General features: G+C 40.0%; 1 protein-coding gene across 1 annotated transcript in view; it reads left to right on the forward strand.

Moving 5' to 3' along the window:
- Positions 1–605: 605 nt before the first annotated feature.
- LOC103801989 (dystonin-like) overlaps positions 606–15,624 on the forward strand; it is a 73,950-nt gene continuing 58,931 nt past the window's right edge. Inside the window, exons 1-9 of the mRNA XM_009074427.1 lie at positions 606–1,886; positions 4,102–4,263; positions 5,277–5,447; positions 6,733–6,899; positions 10,343–10,502; positions 10,766–11,092; positions 11,267–11,351; positions 12,532–12,773; positions 14,405–14,611. Coding sequence (XP_009072675.1) covers positions 606–1,886; positions 4,102–4,263; positions 5,277–5,447; positions 6,733–6,899; positions 10,343–10,502; positions 10,766–11,092; positions 11,267–11,351; positions 12,532–12,773; positions 14,405–14,611 — 2,802 coding nt within the window. The remainder of the gene's footprint in view (positions 1,887–4,101; positions 4,264–5,276; positions 5,448–6,732; positions 6,900–10,342; positions 10,503–10,765; positions 11,093–11,266; positions 11,352–12,531; positions 12,774–14,404; positions 14,612–15,624) is intronic.

The following is a 15,624-nucleotide window of genomic DNA, read 5'->3' on the forward strand; positions in this document are numbered from 1 at the left end:
TTAACTTATTTCCCCTCCGCCTCGCAAGATTTTCGCCGTGCCTTGGTCAGGACCGTACGAGCCACTGTGGATTCTGTCTTTTTTATTAAGCTGCAGCACCATGTTTTATTTATAAAGGAGATGGGACCCTGCAAACCAGTTAAATGGATTACAGTTAAGCAGTCATCTACAGAAGATAATGTACTGCCTTCTGTATTGCTTGTTCATTTGGAAGGCTTATTCGGGAGATTTCAGATACAGATTCTGACCTGGAAAAATAAATGAAGCCTTCCACTGAGTGTTTGAAATATTTGGCTACTGCTGGTTGTTGCTATAATTTGTTTTTTTTTCTGTGACATTGGAAGATTTCTGTTACTTTCTTCCTGAAGCACTTTATATTTTTGGGGGGTGGGGAACATGACATCCAGGTAAAGTCACATGTAAATGGATGCACTGATTATGAATGACCTCAGCCACCTCATAACTTATGATGTATATTTTGTATCTATGCATCTTACGCTAAGGGCAAGTTTACTGTTTCTTCAGACTGCTAGTGTGTTTTAAATATTTCCCCCAAATCCATGAAAACAGAGGTCTAGTGGTGTATTTGTGTGAATCCTTCCAAGATGGGGAAGCCACTTAGCAGGCCAGACTGTCTACGTCAGAATCCTCCGTGTGTTGGCAAAGGGGAAGAAGATGAAGATCTAAACATCGAGGACTGCTACGTTCCCCAGAGGTCCATCTATGACACCGTGCGGCTGAACGAGCAGATCGATTCGGGCTCCAAGGGCAGCCTCTCTTCGAGGCACTTCACCGACCGCACCTTACCCTACGCTCATAGAACACTGGACATCAGCACTTTGTGCTCCAATGGTGCTCTGACTTCTTCCAGTGTTTTTGAGCTCCGAAGCCGCGAAGCTAACAAGTTGGATGAAAAAATGATCTTTGATGCTCTCAAACTGAACAGCGACATAATTCGGACGGCTGGGTTACCCAAAGCAAAGTCTCACACGGAAAAGAGAGAGCACAGGAGGTCGTGGAGGATGCTTGTCCCGCCCAACTTTTCGGATTACACTAATAAAAGTGAAAGCTCCTTTAATGAAACTGCTGATATGTCAGAGGCAGCTAGGCTGGGCAAATGCAAATGGGGTACGAATTCTCTTACCTCAGAGGAGGATGATTCTGGTTTGTGCAGCCCTCCAACAGAAAGGGAAGATAAACAAGATACGCTGTTAGCAGGGGAGCAAACTCAAATAAGAAGTTTATCTTCTGCAGAGGATATCCATGGAGTAGGTCAGTTCAGACCATATACTCCAGCGATTTGCAGAGAGCAGCAAACCCCACTGCTTGCAAGCACGAGCCTCCCTGTCAAAGAAAGCTGCAGATTGGCTTTGCATGACATTCTACCCCCTGGAAAAGTAAAACAAAGCGGTGCAGAGACATGTGAGAGTGATCAGGAAGAGGTGGGGGAGAAGTACTCTCACTTACGAGGGTTCCAAGAGGAAATTCTGTCGCATGAAGATCCTCTTCAAGGTGATGAAAGCAGTGTTACCCTTGACGAAGTGGAAGATGCATATGAAGTTCATGAGAAACTTAAAACACAAGTCACAACAGTAGAGGAGGATTATGTGGATGATGCATCTCAGCATGTAGATGTTTATTACATGAATGCTGCTGTAAATACTGGTGACTTGGATTTTGAAAAATACGAAGTTTTATCTGATATGGAGGAATCCAGTGTAGCACATACAGGCTCAAATGATATGACGTTTTCTGTTCAACAGCTTGAATTAGATAGTTCTATGAACTGCCCAAAACCTTTCCCAGGGAGAAATAAAGGCAATATCTGGACTACTGATATCCAAGACACCTTGGATACAGTCTGCAATGGCCTATTGTCCAACAAGGTAATTGAAAAAAAAAAATCAAAACCCATAGTGATATAGTTGTAACATAGCCTTAAAGATATTTGTTTAAAGTTTGTGTCATCGCTGCAAAACTGAAATTTTCTTGTTTTATTAATTAGGCAGATACAGTAATCAGTGTGATTTCCATAGCACACATGGGGTCTCCAAAGTAGGTGAGCTGATCTGTATAGAAAATGCATTGAGGTCAAATTCTGAGAGGGGTGATTCCTCCAGCTGTTTTGGGCCGGGTTATTTATTGCCCAGCTGGTGCCTGTTACTCCCGAGGTGGAGTGACTCCCCCTGTGCTCCGTGTTGGGGCTCAGGGTCTGTCCAGAGTGTGGTTACAGGCAATGCCATTCAAGGGCAGCTCCAGCCCATGTGTTCAGCCTTACTCATCAAGGTATAAGCAACAGTATCAGATGGTTGTGGTTTCCAAAGCAGGCAGATTAAAGGCTCACCGCCTCTCCTGAAAGCTGCCTCTTGCATTTGCGTGCCAGAAAAGCAGATCTGACGTTACACTAGTGTTTTACAAGCACAGGATCTTGCAGTGCTTTGTGAGTGGTGGATGAGGTAAGAGAGTAAGTGAAGCTTTGTAATAAGGAAAGGGTGTTTGTCGGGTCTGTAATTTTTTTTTTTTCTTCCCACTCTGGTTGAAATCTGAGATACTTCAAGCTTTGTTGCTAAGTTGTTCTGGTAAACTTTGGCCTCAGCAATAATTGTAATTTATTTTAAGCTTCTCTCTGCAAAGAATGTGTGTGTTTTTAAAGGGCAGATTATGGAGATCAGTCCTCTCTGTGGTAGGATGCCGCACTCAAAAGATGAGGCTTTATAGCACATAGAAGAAGAATTTATTATTGATTTTGTGTGGAAATATTCTGCCTCCTCCCTGCCCTACAGTCAAGAAAAACACAAGCATTTTCATTTTTCTAGGTGCAGCCAACTCATTGCATGCTCTCAGTTTTCATGTAACCACAGTCTTACAGTTTTCAGGGTATTTTTTTTGTGTGTGTCTGTAGGAACAGAAGTCTTAGGGATGCTTAATTTATTTTACCCCTCGTGTTTAGTGTGTTTGCTGTAGCTTCTAGATTGACTTGTCAAGCTGGTAGAAGTGTGCTCAGCCACCTGAGCTCTGCAGCTTTAAAAACAATCACTTGCCACACTGTGTTTGGTGCAGAAGAGTGAAAACAATCGCTTGCCACACTGTGTTTGGTGCAGAAGAGGAGAGTTGCTGGTCCCTTCAGAGTGGTCCCTGCTTTTCAGGATGCTGAGAAAGGTTGCTTTGAATGCACTGAGTGTACACCAAAACTGTTACTGAATGCTGCTATAGAAATGGAAGGATTTAGGGTCAAAAGTTGAGCATTCTTTAGCATTGTTTATTCATTGGTTATTTTTCACTGGCCTGTGTAATTAATTCAGGGGCTTCAGGCCATTTTCTGATCTCATTGACACTTGTGTCAGTGCAGCTTAATGCTGCTGAATACAAATGGAGATTTACATTGCTGTTGCTAATGGTAATAATCTAGCTCTGAAAAAGCTTACATACCTGCAAGAGTAAAATAAAGCAAACAGAAAACTGCTCAAACTGCTGTTCGGGCAGGGTCAAAGCCCTGGTAATTTGCAAGAATATCCCTTGAATGAAAGCCCATTCTCCTGGGTGTCTGCTGGGATACTGTTTCAACAGCATCTGTAGTGCCTCCTCCTCACTTGTTACCATTATAATTTCCTAAACCCGACCTTAAAATATCTCTTCCTTCACTGCTTCTTTGGCTTGAAACTTTGGCTTTTGTCCTGATTTGGAAAAAATGCCCAATTGTCTCTCTTGGTCTGTGCCATTTTTTGGGTAGATTTTGTAGACAGACAATTAAACAGATGAGTTTCTCCAGTCTTGATTTTTTTTGTCTGTTAGAAGTTTGTTCTTTTATTACCCCCCACAAGTTCCACCTCCTTCTTTCTCCCTTTCCTTCCTTTCTAAAACTACTCATAGAAATTTACGTCGTTTTCCCCTCTATGGTGTGTTGCATTTACTCTGTTTAGATTGAGTCTATTCTGTTTAGATTTATTAATTTTTTTAGGAAGGTACTGGTAAAGAATGGCTTCCTTTCTTCTAGTCACCAGTTTTGAGCAGATTTTTTGTAGCATACTGTCATGTAAACACCAGATGCATTTTATGTCAGAAGATACCATGTTTCATGTCTGTTGTGAATTTTACCTGCAGGTATTCCAGAAAGAAGAAATTGAACCTTTGCAAGTAAAACAACAGGAGGTAAATTGGTTGGGTCAAGGCCTTATTCAAAGTGCTGCTAAAACTACCAACACAGAAAACCTTGAACATGACCTTGAAGATGTCAACACCCGATGGAAAACTCTTAATAAGAAGGTTATTATTTTGTATACCGTTCTGCTTTTGTTGTGCTCTGCCTTTTGATTATTTGCTTACTGACATCTTTCAAAATACAGGAAATTAAATATTCACTAAGAATATGAAGTATATTTACTTTACACAATCATTTTGTTTGTAGTGCTAAGGATAAGGATTTATATCACTAGTAGCCAGAAGTATTACTGTCATTTATAAGCTTTTGTCCAACTTTCTACAGGTCTGTCCTGGATTTTTATTCAGGAAAGACTCACAGAATAGTTGGCATTGGAAAGGACCCTGGAGATCTTCTAGTCCAACTTTCAGTCTTTGTTCTCATGTTTTTTTTCACTCTGTTGTATTTGCTCATGTACACTGTTGTACCTGCACGGTGCACAGAGCAGTGAGACACCTCAGCTTTTGTGACTAGTGGCATGTTTCCTTTGTAGCACCTTTCTTGAGACACTGGAAGGTACTAGTGCTTTGGAAAACTGTCTGTAGATGTTTTTCTGTGCTTTTCAAGAGTCTTCTTTCAGCAGTAGCTGCGGTTGGAAAATGGAGAGGGTAGGAAGTAGAAAGGGTGATTGTCTTCTTCTCCTCTCTCTTCCTGAAGGAGTGATGCAGCAGAACCATAGACATCTGTGGTTCACCTATTTGCCTTCTCCTTTCCTAGTTTTTCTTCCTCCTGATGGCATTATTGCCCCTTATTAAGAGCTGCTACTTTGGATTCCTGGCTCGCTCTTTCTATAAGGAAAATAAAGACCATCTGAAACACAAACATGCTGTCAGTATACTTCATAATACTGTAGCTATATAAACCAGCAGTATCTTGTAAGGAATTATTAGAGCAGCCTGATTTACTGGGACTCAACCTGGATGTCTGTAGCCCAGGAGGTTAATGCTAAATTGTGACATAAAGCTGTGATGAAAATGAGAGTAATTATTAGTGATATTGACAAATGTTCTACAGGTTTTGGCTACTTATTTCACAGAAGTAAAAAGAATAGGTGAGATCATTCACCTTTTTTTTTCAGGTTGCCCAACGTGCTGCACAGTTGCAGGAAGCTCTTCTCCACTGTGGGAGGTTTCAGGATGCCCTTGAATCTCTGCTTAGCTGGCTCATTGATACAGAAGAACTTGTGGCTAATCAAAAACCACCATCTGCTGAATTCAAAGTCGTGAAGGCCCAAATACAAGAACAGAAAGTAAGTGAAAGGCATTCAGAATCTCTCTCCGTCCACTGGATCAATGAGAATAAATTCCCAGTCTTTGGCAAAGCATAAAATCTATTCAAGTGTATTATCTTACATTGGAGTGTGCTGAGGTGTTTAAAGGAGCCATCTGTTCAAAGCTCAAGGCTTTGTCCAGGGTTGGGAGAAGTGCTCATCTTATGGAGCATAAGACAAAGAGTGACACTGTGCAATCTGAGCTCTGGTTAGAATTGTTAACACTATCTGTCAATGACTGTTAAAGGTTCATTGGGAAAAGAGAAAGCATAAAATCCAGTGTTCGGCCATTTGGAAGGTAGGAAAAATACAAACTAGTAAATTTTCATTGTAATACTTCCAAGATAATTATGCAGATAATGGACTTAAATACTTGGCTTTTGATGCTGATGGTGATGTGATCATTGTTGGTAATTGGTTGGAATGCAGTTGGGAAATGGCCTGTGCTAATGTAGAAGCACTACCAGTGTCATCAACTTTTGCAAATATGGATCATAAATAATACATTATGTTTATTATTGTAATAATTATAATGTTCATGCAGTTGGACTATGTGGCCTGGCGCCATCCAGGGATGTCATACAAAGTTATGGTCAGTAGAGGTTGTCAGGTTGGGATACCTGCAGAGTGTAATCTCAGTGTTACCAAAGGCAACGAGAGAATGGAGGGAGGGAGGGAGGATTTTAAACAGAGGGATGTTTTATTCTTTATGGAGAAGTTAATTTACTGGCTTAGTTCAGTGAACTCAATTGTATCTCAAACAAGCAATGAGTTTATTATATGATAGTTTCAATATGTTTTCCTATCTCTATATGTATTAGAATTACCTTTGTGGGAGGCCAAATTGTGGGGTGCAGCTTTCTCAAAGAAATGTGGCTATGAAATGTAAGAGATACTCAAAAAAGTTTGTTTCCCTTGGGGGTATTAAGGGAAACCTCCTCTCTATGTTCACTCTTCATGCTGCCACACATCCTTACCCAGGGATGTTGTCTGGGCTTGGTGAAACTCTGCTGTGCTTAGGAAAACAATGGAGAGACTAAAACGAGCCTGTGCTGGGGAGGGGAAAGCACTGATGTGTGTTTTATGTGTGTGTCTCTTCTTCATGAGCATTGTTCACACTTTTGTCACAACATAGGCATTGTGGTAGTTTGGGTTTTTTTTTTTTTCTTCAGCAGGTTTTCCAGAAATCTAGCTCCTTCTGTTTTTACATTTGCATGATGACAATGTTTCTTAATAACCTGCTGCCTGATTGTTTTCTCTGCAGCTTCTCCAGAGGTTGCTGGATGACCGTAAGCCTACGGTTGAGGCAATCAAGCGCGAAGGGGAGAAAATTGCAGAGTCAGCAGAGCCTGCTGATCGAGTGAAAATCCTGAAACAGTTGAGTCTCCTGGATAGTCGATGGGATGCATTGCTCAGTAAAGCTGAAACAAGGTATTGGAAGTTCTTTCATGGTTTTGAAAAATGTAGGCAGAGCATGTGATAGATGTTTAGAACTGGTATGTGGAACTCAAGTTGTCTTCTGAAGCAAAAGTGGACAAATGTGACTTGAATAGATCAAAAAAAAGCTTTTAAAAAAAGTTTAGTCTAAGATGTGACAGTCTACTAGGATTAACTGCATGTGTATCTTCTGAATATTTTATCTTTGTTAGTTAATTAGAATGTAAGTTTCTTTACGCAAGAACCTATTTTGCCTAGAATCAAGTACAAATTTTACACTTAACAAATAATAATGATATTCCTTTGGAACTTCAAAATCCTGACTTGCTGCTACAAAGAGGGGACATTCAATTCTTCCCTTTTTCTGTTTGATGTCGTCTATATAATTAGTTTCTGCAACTTAGAGATCCTCATATTGCCCGTGGCTGATGTATACAAGCTGCTGAGCTCCCTCTGAAGAAAAAGGACCATTAAAGTATGTAGATATATTCTATCAACACAGAAAACAATGTCTCTTAAAAGGCATTGCAGTCCAATTCACAGAATCACAGAGTAATCAGAGTGAGAAGGGACCCGTGAGTATCATCTAGCCCAACTCCTGCCCTGCACAGACATCCCTGACAGTCACACCCTGTGCTGAGAGCATTGGCCAAACACCTCTGGAGCTCTGTCAGCCTTGGGGCTGTGACACTGCCCTGGGAGCTGTTCAGTGCCCAAACACCTCTGGGGAAAGAAGAACCAGTTGCTAATCTCCAGCCTAACCCTGCCCTGACACAACTCCAGCCCATTCCCTGGGTCCTGTCCCTGGGCCCAGAGAGAAGAGGTCAGAGCTGCCTCTGCACTTCTCTTTGTGAGGAATTTGTAGTCTGCTACAAGGCTTCCCCTCAGTCTCCTCTTCTCCAGGCTGAACAGCCCAAGTGCCTCAACCACTCCTCATGTGGCTTCTCCTCAAAGTCCTTCACCACCTTCGTTGCCTCCTTTGGACTCTCATCAAGCAAATAAAGTTTGCAGGAGGCTTGCACAGGTGAGCAATAGCTGCCAATTGTCAGTATGGATTTACACAGGAAATTATGTATAACCACATTGATAAACTTCTACAGCTAAATGACTGAGTTGGTGGATGATGAGAGAATAGCTGATGCATTTTGTCTTTTGCAAGGTTTTTTTTCTTATGTTGCCCAAATAATATTCCAGGTGAGGCTGCCCCAGCACAGAGCAGGACAATCACCTTCCTCAACCCGATGGCACTGCCTGGCCTGGTGCACCCCAGGACACAGTTGACCCTCCTTCAAGTTCCAGTTAAAAAAAGAAAACAAAGCCCATTCACACAGGATCTGTGTATACACAGACGTACATTTAGGAGTTGTTGTCAATGTATAAAATACCTATAAAGTTACAAACTGTAAAGTGTCTTTGAGGAAATCTGTGTTGAAAGGGTAACTGAACATGTTTTCTGGGTGGGGATTTGATGAAGGACAGCCTTGTTCAGCATCAAGAGAAGAAGAGAATACATAAGAGGTAGCCTGAAAAAGGCATATAATTGAGAATAAGTAAGTTCTTGGGAAGTTGAAGGAAAGGAACAAATGGCTGTGTTGGCACTTAGACTAGCATTGAACTTTGATTCATGTTTTGATTCAGCATTGAAGGGAGAGTTGGAACCTATTCCTTCTGGTAGCCTCTATTTAGCTCCTTTACTCTGAACCTGCTTTGTTACCTCATACCAATAATATGATTATTTAATTAGTCAACCACTAATAGACCATTATTTCCTTCTTTCTTTTTTTTATTCATAATTTTTATTGAAAGCATCTGACTCATTAGCTGGGATAATTCTTAATGTCTTGTTTAATTTAATATTATTCTCCCAGTCTGGTAATATTTAATTACAAATGAAATTGCAACTTTTCCCAGGCCATCTATTAGCTGCAAGCTCATCTCCATTTTCCTTTGGCTGGTCTCTAGAAATGTCAATGAGATTTGAGGATGATTTTATTCTGTGGCTAAGTGTGTCAAGTCTACCTTGTTTATAAGTCTTGGGAGGCATCTATAAACATAGTTCTATCTGGAATGAGATCCCCATTTTGAAGACAATATTGTGATGGTTTTCACATAGGGCAAATCTCTTTCAAAATTCTGCTTGAATGACATTTGTTCAATGCTAATTGTAGAGAAGACTCTCCTTGTAATGAAGAGTCTTCTCTGAGGTGTAATAATCTGAACCAAAAATGGTTTAGATACTACTTTTCTGTTTTGAAGGTCAAGTCTCTGTGCTTTATTAGTATTGTCTCACTGACTTCATTGAGAGCTTTTATCCAGAACAAGAGGTGCAAATGTAGGGCCAAATAGTTCTGTTCACATCATTGAGCAAATGCTTGAAGATATTTTACAATGCTAAAGAAGCATGACAGTATGTTCTGGTTCAGTAAAGCTTTTGCCTGACTTTAAAACATGAATAATAATAAAGGGAATGTAACTTTATGCTTTAAGACAGCTAGAAACCTGAGAACTATCCTAATCGGGTATAAACCAATCATAGAATCACAGAATAATCAGAGTTGGAAGGGACCTTTGAGGATCATCTAGCCCAACTCCTGCCCTGCACAGACATCCCTTACAGTCACACGCTGTGCTGAGAGCATTGGCCAAACACCTCTGGAGCTCTGTCAGCCTTGGGGCTGTGACACTGCCCTGGGAGCTGTTCAGTGCCCAAACACCTCTGGGGAAAGAAGAACCAGTTGCTAATCTCCAGCCTAACCCTGCCCTGACACAACTCCAGCCCATTCCCTGGGTCCTGTCCCTGGGCCCAGAGAGAAGAGGTCAGAGCTGTCCCTGCACTTCCTTCCCTGAGGAAGTTGTGTCCAGTGATGAGCTCTGTCCTCAGTCTCCTCTTCTCCAGGCTGAACAGCCCAAGTGCCTCAGTCACTCCTCATGTGGCTTCTCCTCAAGGCCCTTCACCATCTTCATTGCCTCCTTTGGACACTCTCCAATAACTTCATATCTTTCTTACATTGTGGTGTCCCAAACTGCACACAATATTCAATGTGAGGCCAGATCAGTGCTGAGTAGAGCTGGACTATAACCTCCCTCAATGTTTTGCTGAATTGAGTGCTAGGTTATTTTTTGCAAAACGTTTATGAATCAAGTGATACTATTTTTATTTGCAAAACTGGTATATTAGCTAAAAGAGTTCCAAATACCTTCAGAGGTATTTGGGGTTCTTTACAAATTTCATTTGATTTTTACTTCACCTTGGTTTTCACTGAGTATAATGGATATATTTCTGATCCATTTGGTGCCTGGTTCCTGTAATGAGACCGAATTATTTCTGGGGCTTTTTTTTTGCAAAGGATTCAAGGAGCTTTTTTGTAAATTTTTTTTTACACTGTTTCACACTTACTTCATCACAAGATCTAAGCATTCCCTTGGCGTGTCGCTAGGAACCGTCAGCTGGAAGGCATCTCGGTGGTAGCACAGCAGTTCCATGAAGCTCTGGAGCCACTGGTGGAGTGGCTGACTGCCACAGAGAAGAGGCTTGCAAATGCAGAACCCATTGGAACACAAGCCTCCAAACTGCAGCAGCAAATTTCTCAGCATAAAGTAAGACACAAACCACACACTTGTTTCCGTCATTCCTTTTTAGATGTTTCTGTGGAAGTGCAACACAACTGGCAAAGCTGTTGCTGTACATCTATGTTTTACCATAGTGGTTTGGTTTTCTTTCCTGTAATTTGAGTTTTATATGTTTATGTTGGCAATATGTCCTTTCTCATTCAGTTTTTATTGAGTTCCATTTGCATGTTTTTTATGTTTTTCTCATTTTCTTTTCCATTATTCTTCATTGTTTAAAAAAAACCATATAGGCCCTAGAAGATGATGTCCTAGCCCACAATAAGAGTTTACATCAGGCTGTTAGCACTGGTCAGTTATTAAAGACTATGAGCTCCAGGGAAGATAAAGATATGGTGCAGGAAAAGCTAGATTCTGCTCAGGCACGATACATTGACATTCAAGAGAAGAGCAACAGCAGGTCTGAACTTCTCCAGCAAGCTTACAGCAATGCTCAGATTTTTGGGGAGGATGAAGTGGAATTGATGAACTGGCTGAATGAAATCCACGATAAGCTGAACAAATTGACAGTCCAAGATTGCGACACTGAATTGCTTGAGAAACAGCACTCTGAACTACTGGTATTTTGATTTCTGTTCATTTATTATTTAATTCATTTTTGAATTTGATTTCTGTTTCCATACTTCATTTGTTTTCATTAATATATTTGGTTTAAAATGTCAGTGTGAATGTTTCAAATAAAAAGAATACAGTTTTGTTATGCCTGTGCTAATACAAATGGACATTTCTCATAGGATCTTCAGGAGGAGATTCTTCTTAGGAAACAAAATGTTGATTTGGCTATACAAAATGGCTTAGAGCTTCTCAAGCAAACAACAGGTGAGAACTTACATAAAACTATGATTTCTCCGACTTTTCTTCTTGTGGTTGCAGGTGCTTAAGAGAAAATTCAAGTGAAACTTATAAATGTTGTTCATATTTGTTGGTTAAAGCATTCATAGTTTATTTTAATAAAGGTTTAAAGTCAAGCTAGGTTACGTTTTCAGGCCAGTTTTACTATTAATATAAGTGAGCAAAAGTCCTTTTTTGCCTGTAGAGAGTTTGGCCTTTGAATCCTTTATTATTTTTAGTGGAAAATTATTTTAGTGAACCTGCATTCCATTCCTAATAGCAAGTTATGGACATTACTCATAATGGAGGGTTATTTGGCAGTGAATGCAGTCAATTCCCTGCAGGCATCCCCAGATGAACAAGATGTTAGTCTACCTTTTACTGCAAGAGGAAAGCTTCGTCCATGGGAGCTAAGACTGTAGGAAAAGTGGCATTCCAGTTCTATGCAGTCTGTTTGTTCTGTAGATCAACATCTGTCCAGATTTTCCAGCACTTCTAAAGTTCTTGAACCTTTTCAAACATACATATATTTGGGAGGATGGTGCTTTTTCCTTGTTGTTCCAAACTTAGACATAGACTAATAAATTTAAGTACATTATTTTCCTTTTAGCCATTTGAGTTGTGATTCAAATGGACAGTAATGAGGGTTGTACAGTGGTGTCAGATGTTACTGCCATTGAAAGTCTAGCTGGTATTTTGGTATTTTCAATAACCCTTATATAACTTTTTATTTTTGGCCTTTATTAGAAATATTCTGAATTTAAGGGTGGAACTTTTTTTTTTCCCCAGAACATTTGTGTTAAATATTGGATATAACTCCTTACTTTCTGATAGTTTAGTAAAGCAGAAAAAAGAAGGGCAGATCCTGACCTGATGTAAATTTTGTAGTTCTGTGGACATTAGTGATGGTAGGATAATTTACAAGAGTTGAGGATTGACCTCATCTTGTTTGGGTTATTTTATAAGTTAAATACTGAGGTTCCTGTAATATGTAGGGCTTGGAGTTTTGTTTTGTTTTGTTTTGTTACTGTAATATGTAGGGCTTGGAGGGGTTTTTTTGTTTTATTTTGTTTTGGGTTTTTTTTTGTTTGCTTGTTTTTTGTTTTGTTTGTTTTGTTTGTTTTAATATTTGTGATCACAGGGGAATAACATCTCTCTGATGTTTTAGGTGATGAAGTTGTAATCGTTCAAGATAAGCTGGAAGGCATTAAAGCAAGATACAAAGACATTACAAAACTGAGTTCTGATGTATCCAAGACCTTAGAGCAGGCTCTGCAGCTTGCAGGTCAACTGCACTCAACTCATGAGGAACTCTGCAAATGGCTTGATGAAGTAGAGGTGGAGCTACTCTCCTATGAAACTCAAATACCAAAGGGTGAAGAATTAAGCCAAGTACAAGAAAGACAAAAAGTAGGTTTTAGAATTTGTGCATTATTTATTGCTCTATGATTTGGCCATGTTTTGTCTTAACTTACGTTTGGCATGAAGTTGTTTTGTGAATAACTGATTTTGGCATCAGATCATTTGTCTAAATGTAACAGTAGTTAAGAATCAAACTCACTTTCTAGAGTCATCTGTTATAATCAGTAATGAAGTTGGGCTAGGTTTATTTTTAGCACGAGATAAGCACATTTCCGTTTTATTTAAGGAGCTGCTGAATCCTGGGAAAACTTGTAAGTTGTCAAAATTATCACAGAATCAGTTAGGTTGGAAGGGACCACAATGGGTCATCTGGTCCAATCTCCCTACTCCAGCAGGGCCAGCCCAGAGCTCATGGCTCAGGGCTGTGTCCAGATGGCTCTGGAATATCTCCAGTGAGGAGAATCCACGACCTCTCTGGGCAATGTGTTCAGTGCTCGGTGACTGCACAGGAAAGAAATTCTTCCTTGTATTCAGATAGAACTTCCTGGGCATTGGTTTTTGCTGTTCCCTCTTGTTTTATTGGTTTCCACCACTGAGCAGAGTCTGATCATCCTCTTGACACTTCCCGTTCATGGACTTGAATCCATTACTGAGGTTCCTTTCAGTTATTTTGGTTCTTCAGCTGTGGCATGGATAAAATCCTATAAAGTATAGAAAAACTCAGCATTTTAAATACATATTACTAATTTTGTTTAACAATATTTATTTCAAAAGAAAAAAATGTAGTATAAACTGGATGGTATGGAGCAAGTTAGTGGTTTCTGCCATTCCTGCAATGAGAGGACTAGAGGGAACAGTCATAAGCTGAGACAGGGGAGAGTCAGATTAGATGTTAGGAAAAATGTTTTCCCTGTTAGGGTGTTCAGGCACTGGAATATTGCCCAGGGAGGTGGTGGAGTCACCATCCCTGGAAGTGTTTTAAGAGGCATCTGGATCTGGTGCTGGAGGATCTGGTTTAGTGGTTCCAGCAGTGACAGGTTAATGGTTGGACTTGATGATCTTAGAGTTCTCTAATCTTGATGATTCTGTGTTGAGGGGGGAAGCTTAAAAAAAGCCCCATTAAATTTGTTTTTATATATGTATAAGAAATGAAACCATGTTAGGGATTTCTGTACAGGTGAGAAGTCATTCCTTTGTGTGGATATATGATTGGAATTTAATCCAGTCATTGCTCATTTAACAAATCACTTGAATTCCTCATGTTTTGCCATATTGCATGCTGGTTTTACTTGCTGGTCATTTTGTTCCTTATGGAGTTGGCAGTTTGCAACCATCCATTAGTTTTATTTTCTTTGGTTGCCTCATGAAGTGCAAACAACTCTTAGAAAATTGCATTTCAGACAATCATACTGACTGCTGGAATACATTGAATGTAGATTCTGTGGAAAATTCTCTTCGAGAATCACCCACCTTTCTGTCAAACAACTTAATAGTATCAAAAAGCTAACACAGCTTAGCTGAAAATAACTGCTAAATTATCCCTTTGGTTTGTGTGGAAAACATTTCAGTTCTCTGCTCATAGAGTAGTTGAAAGAATGAAAAAACATGCAAACTGTGTGTGTCCTGCTCAAATACTGGCATGGTTACATGGTTTAATGGTTTTAAATGGCCTTTTTCAGGAGTTGAAAAAAGAGGCAAAGAACAACAAAGGCTTGTTGGATACTCTGAATGAAGTTGGCAGTGCCTTCCTGGAGCTGGTGCCATGGAGGGCCAGAGAGGGACTTGACAAGATGATAACGGAGGACAACGAACGTTACAGATTAGTGAGTGACACGATCTCTCAGAAGGTGGACGAGATTGATGCTGCCATCCTGAGATCCCAGCAGGTACTGAAAGGTCTTCTTTGGACAGTAACAGTCTCTGGCCATGTGTCCCTGAACAAAAGCTGTTCTTTAATAATGTTGCCCAAAGTTCATCATGCTTGAGCAGTGAAAGCCCTGCTTGAATCTGATGGGGCTCCACTGTTGAGATATGAATGCCAGAGGTTGGGTAATCTGTGCCCTGTTGTAGTTGTCTACCTTAATCTTTTAGCTAAAATTTCGGTAATTATCTTATGGATTCTTAGTGGGAGTTTGCTTAAGGAAGAACTGAATGGCCTATATCTGCAGAGCATGTTGTTTTAAGTAAAATATGCTCCACATCCTGAGTCAACTTCACTGGATGCAACAGTGATATCACTAGAGTTTCCACACCTTTTAACATCAGCTGATTGTCTTAGCTCCTCTGCACTTTCCACAATTAAAAGCTGGATGATCTTGTTCAAGCCGTAGTGGAGGATTTAAATAACAATTGCTTTTATTCATATTTACAGTACTTTTCCTCTTGGGGCTCAAAAACTGAGTTGTTGAATATGTGGAGGTTTCTGTACATGCATAGAAATGTGTGTGTATTTGTGGGTACACTTTGAGAACTGAGCTCTAATTTCTTCACTAAACAGTCTTATGTTTAAGCCTGCTTATGAATGCATCATGGAAACACAATTTTCCAGTGTCTGCCTATAGTTCAGGCATAAAAATATTGGTGGAGATTTCTGTTTCTGCTAGTAGTTCCCATAAGCCATCATAACAGGACAAGGAGAAAGCATGTGTGATAATTTCAAAGTTTTGCTGAAAGCTGACTAGAAGGGACTAGCAGTAATTCAGATTTTCTTTTAGCTGAGGATGAGATTATGTTTCTTTTTAAGAGGTTTGCTATGAATATCATCTTGTCCTAAAAAATGAAGGGTGGTGGTGTTTTTTTTTTTTTTTTTTAATTAGGTGAGATAGGAGAGTATATTTTGGCTCTCCTTCAGCTTTTCTAAGTCCACGAGTATGTTGCATCCTCTAGCACAGGTTCAGCA

This window comes from Acanthisitta chloris, unplaced genomic scaffold (assembly GCF_000695815.1).
Source record: "Acanthisitta chloris isolate BGI_N310 unplaced genomic scaffold, ASM69581v1 scaffold12645, whole genome shotgun sequence".
NCBI classification, from domain to species: Eukaryota; Metazoa; Chordata; class Aves; order Passeriformes; family Acanthisittidae; genus Acanthisitta; species Acanthisitta chloris.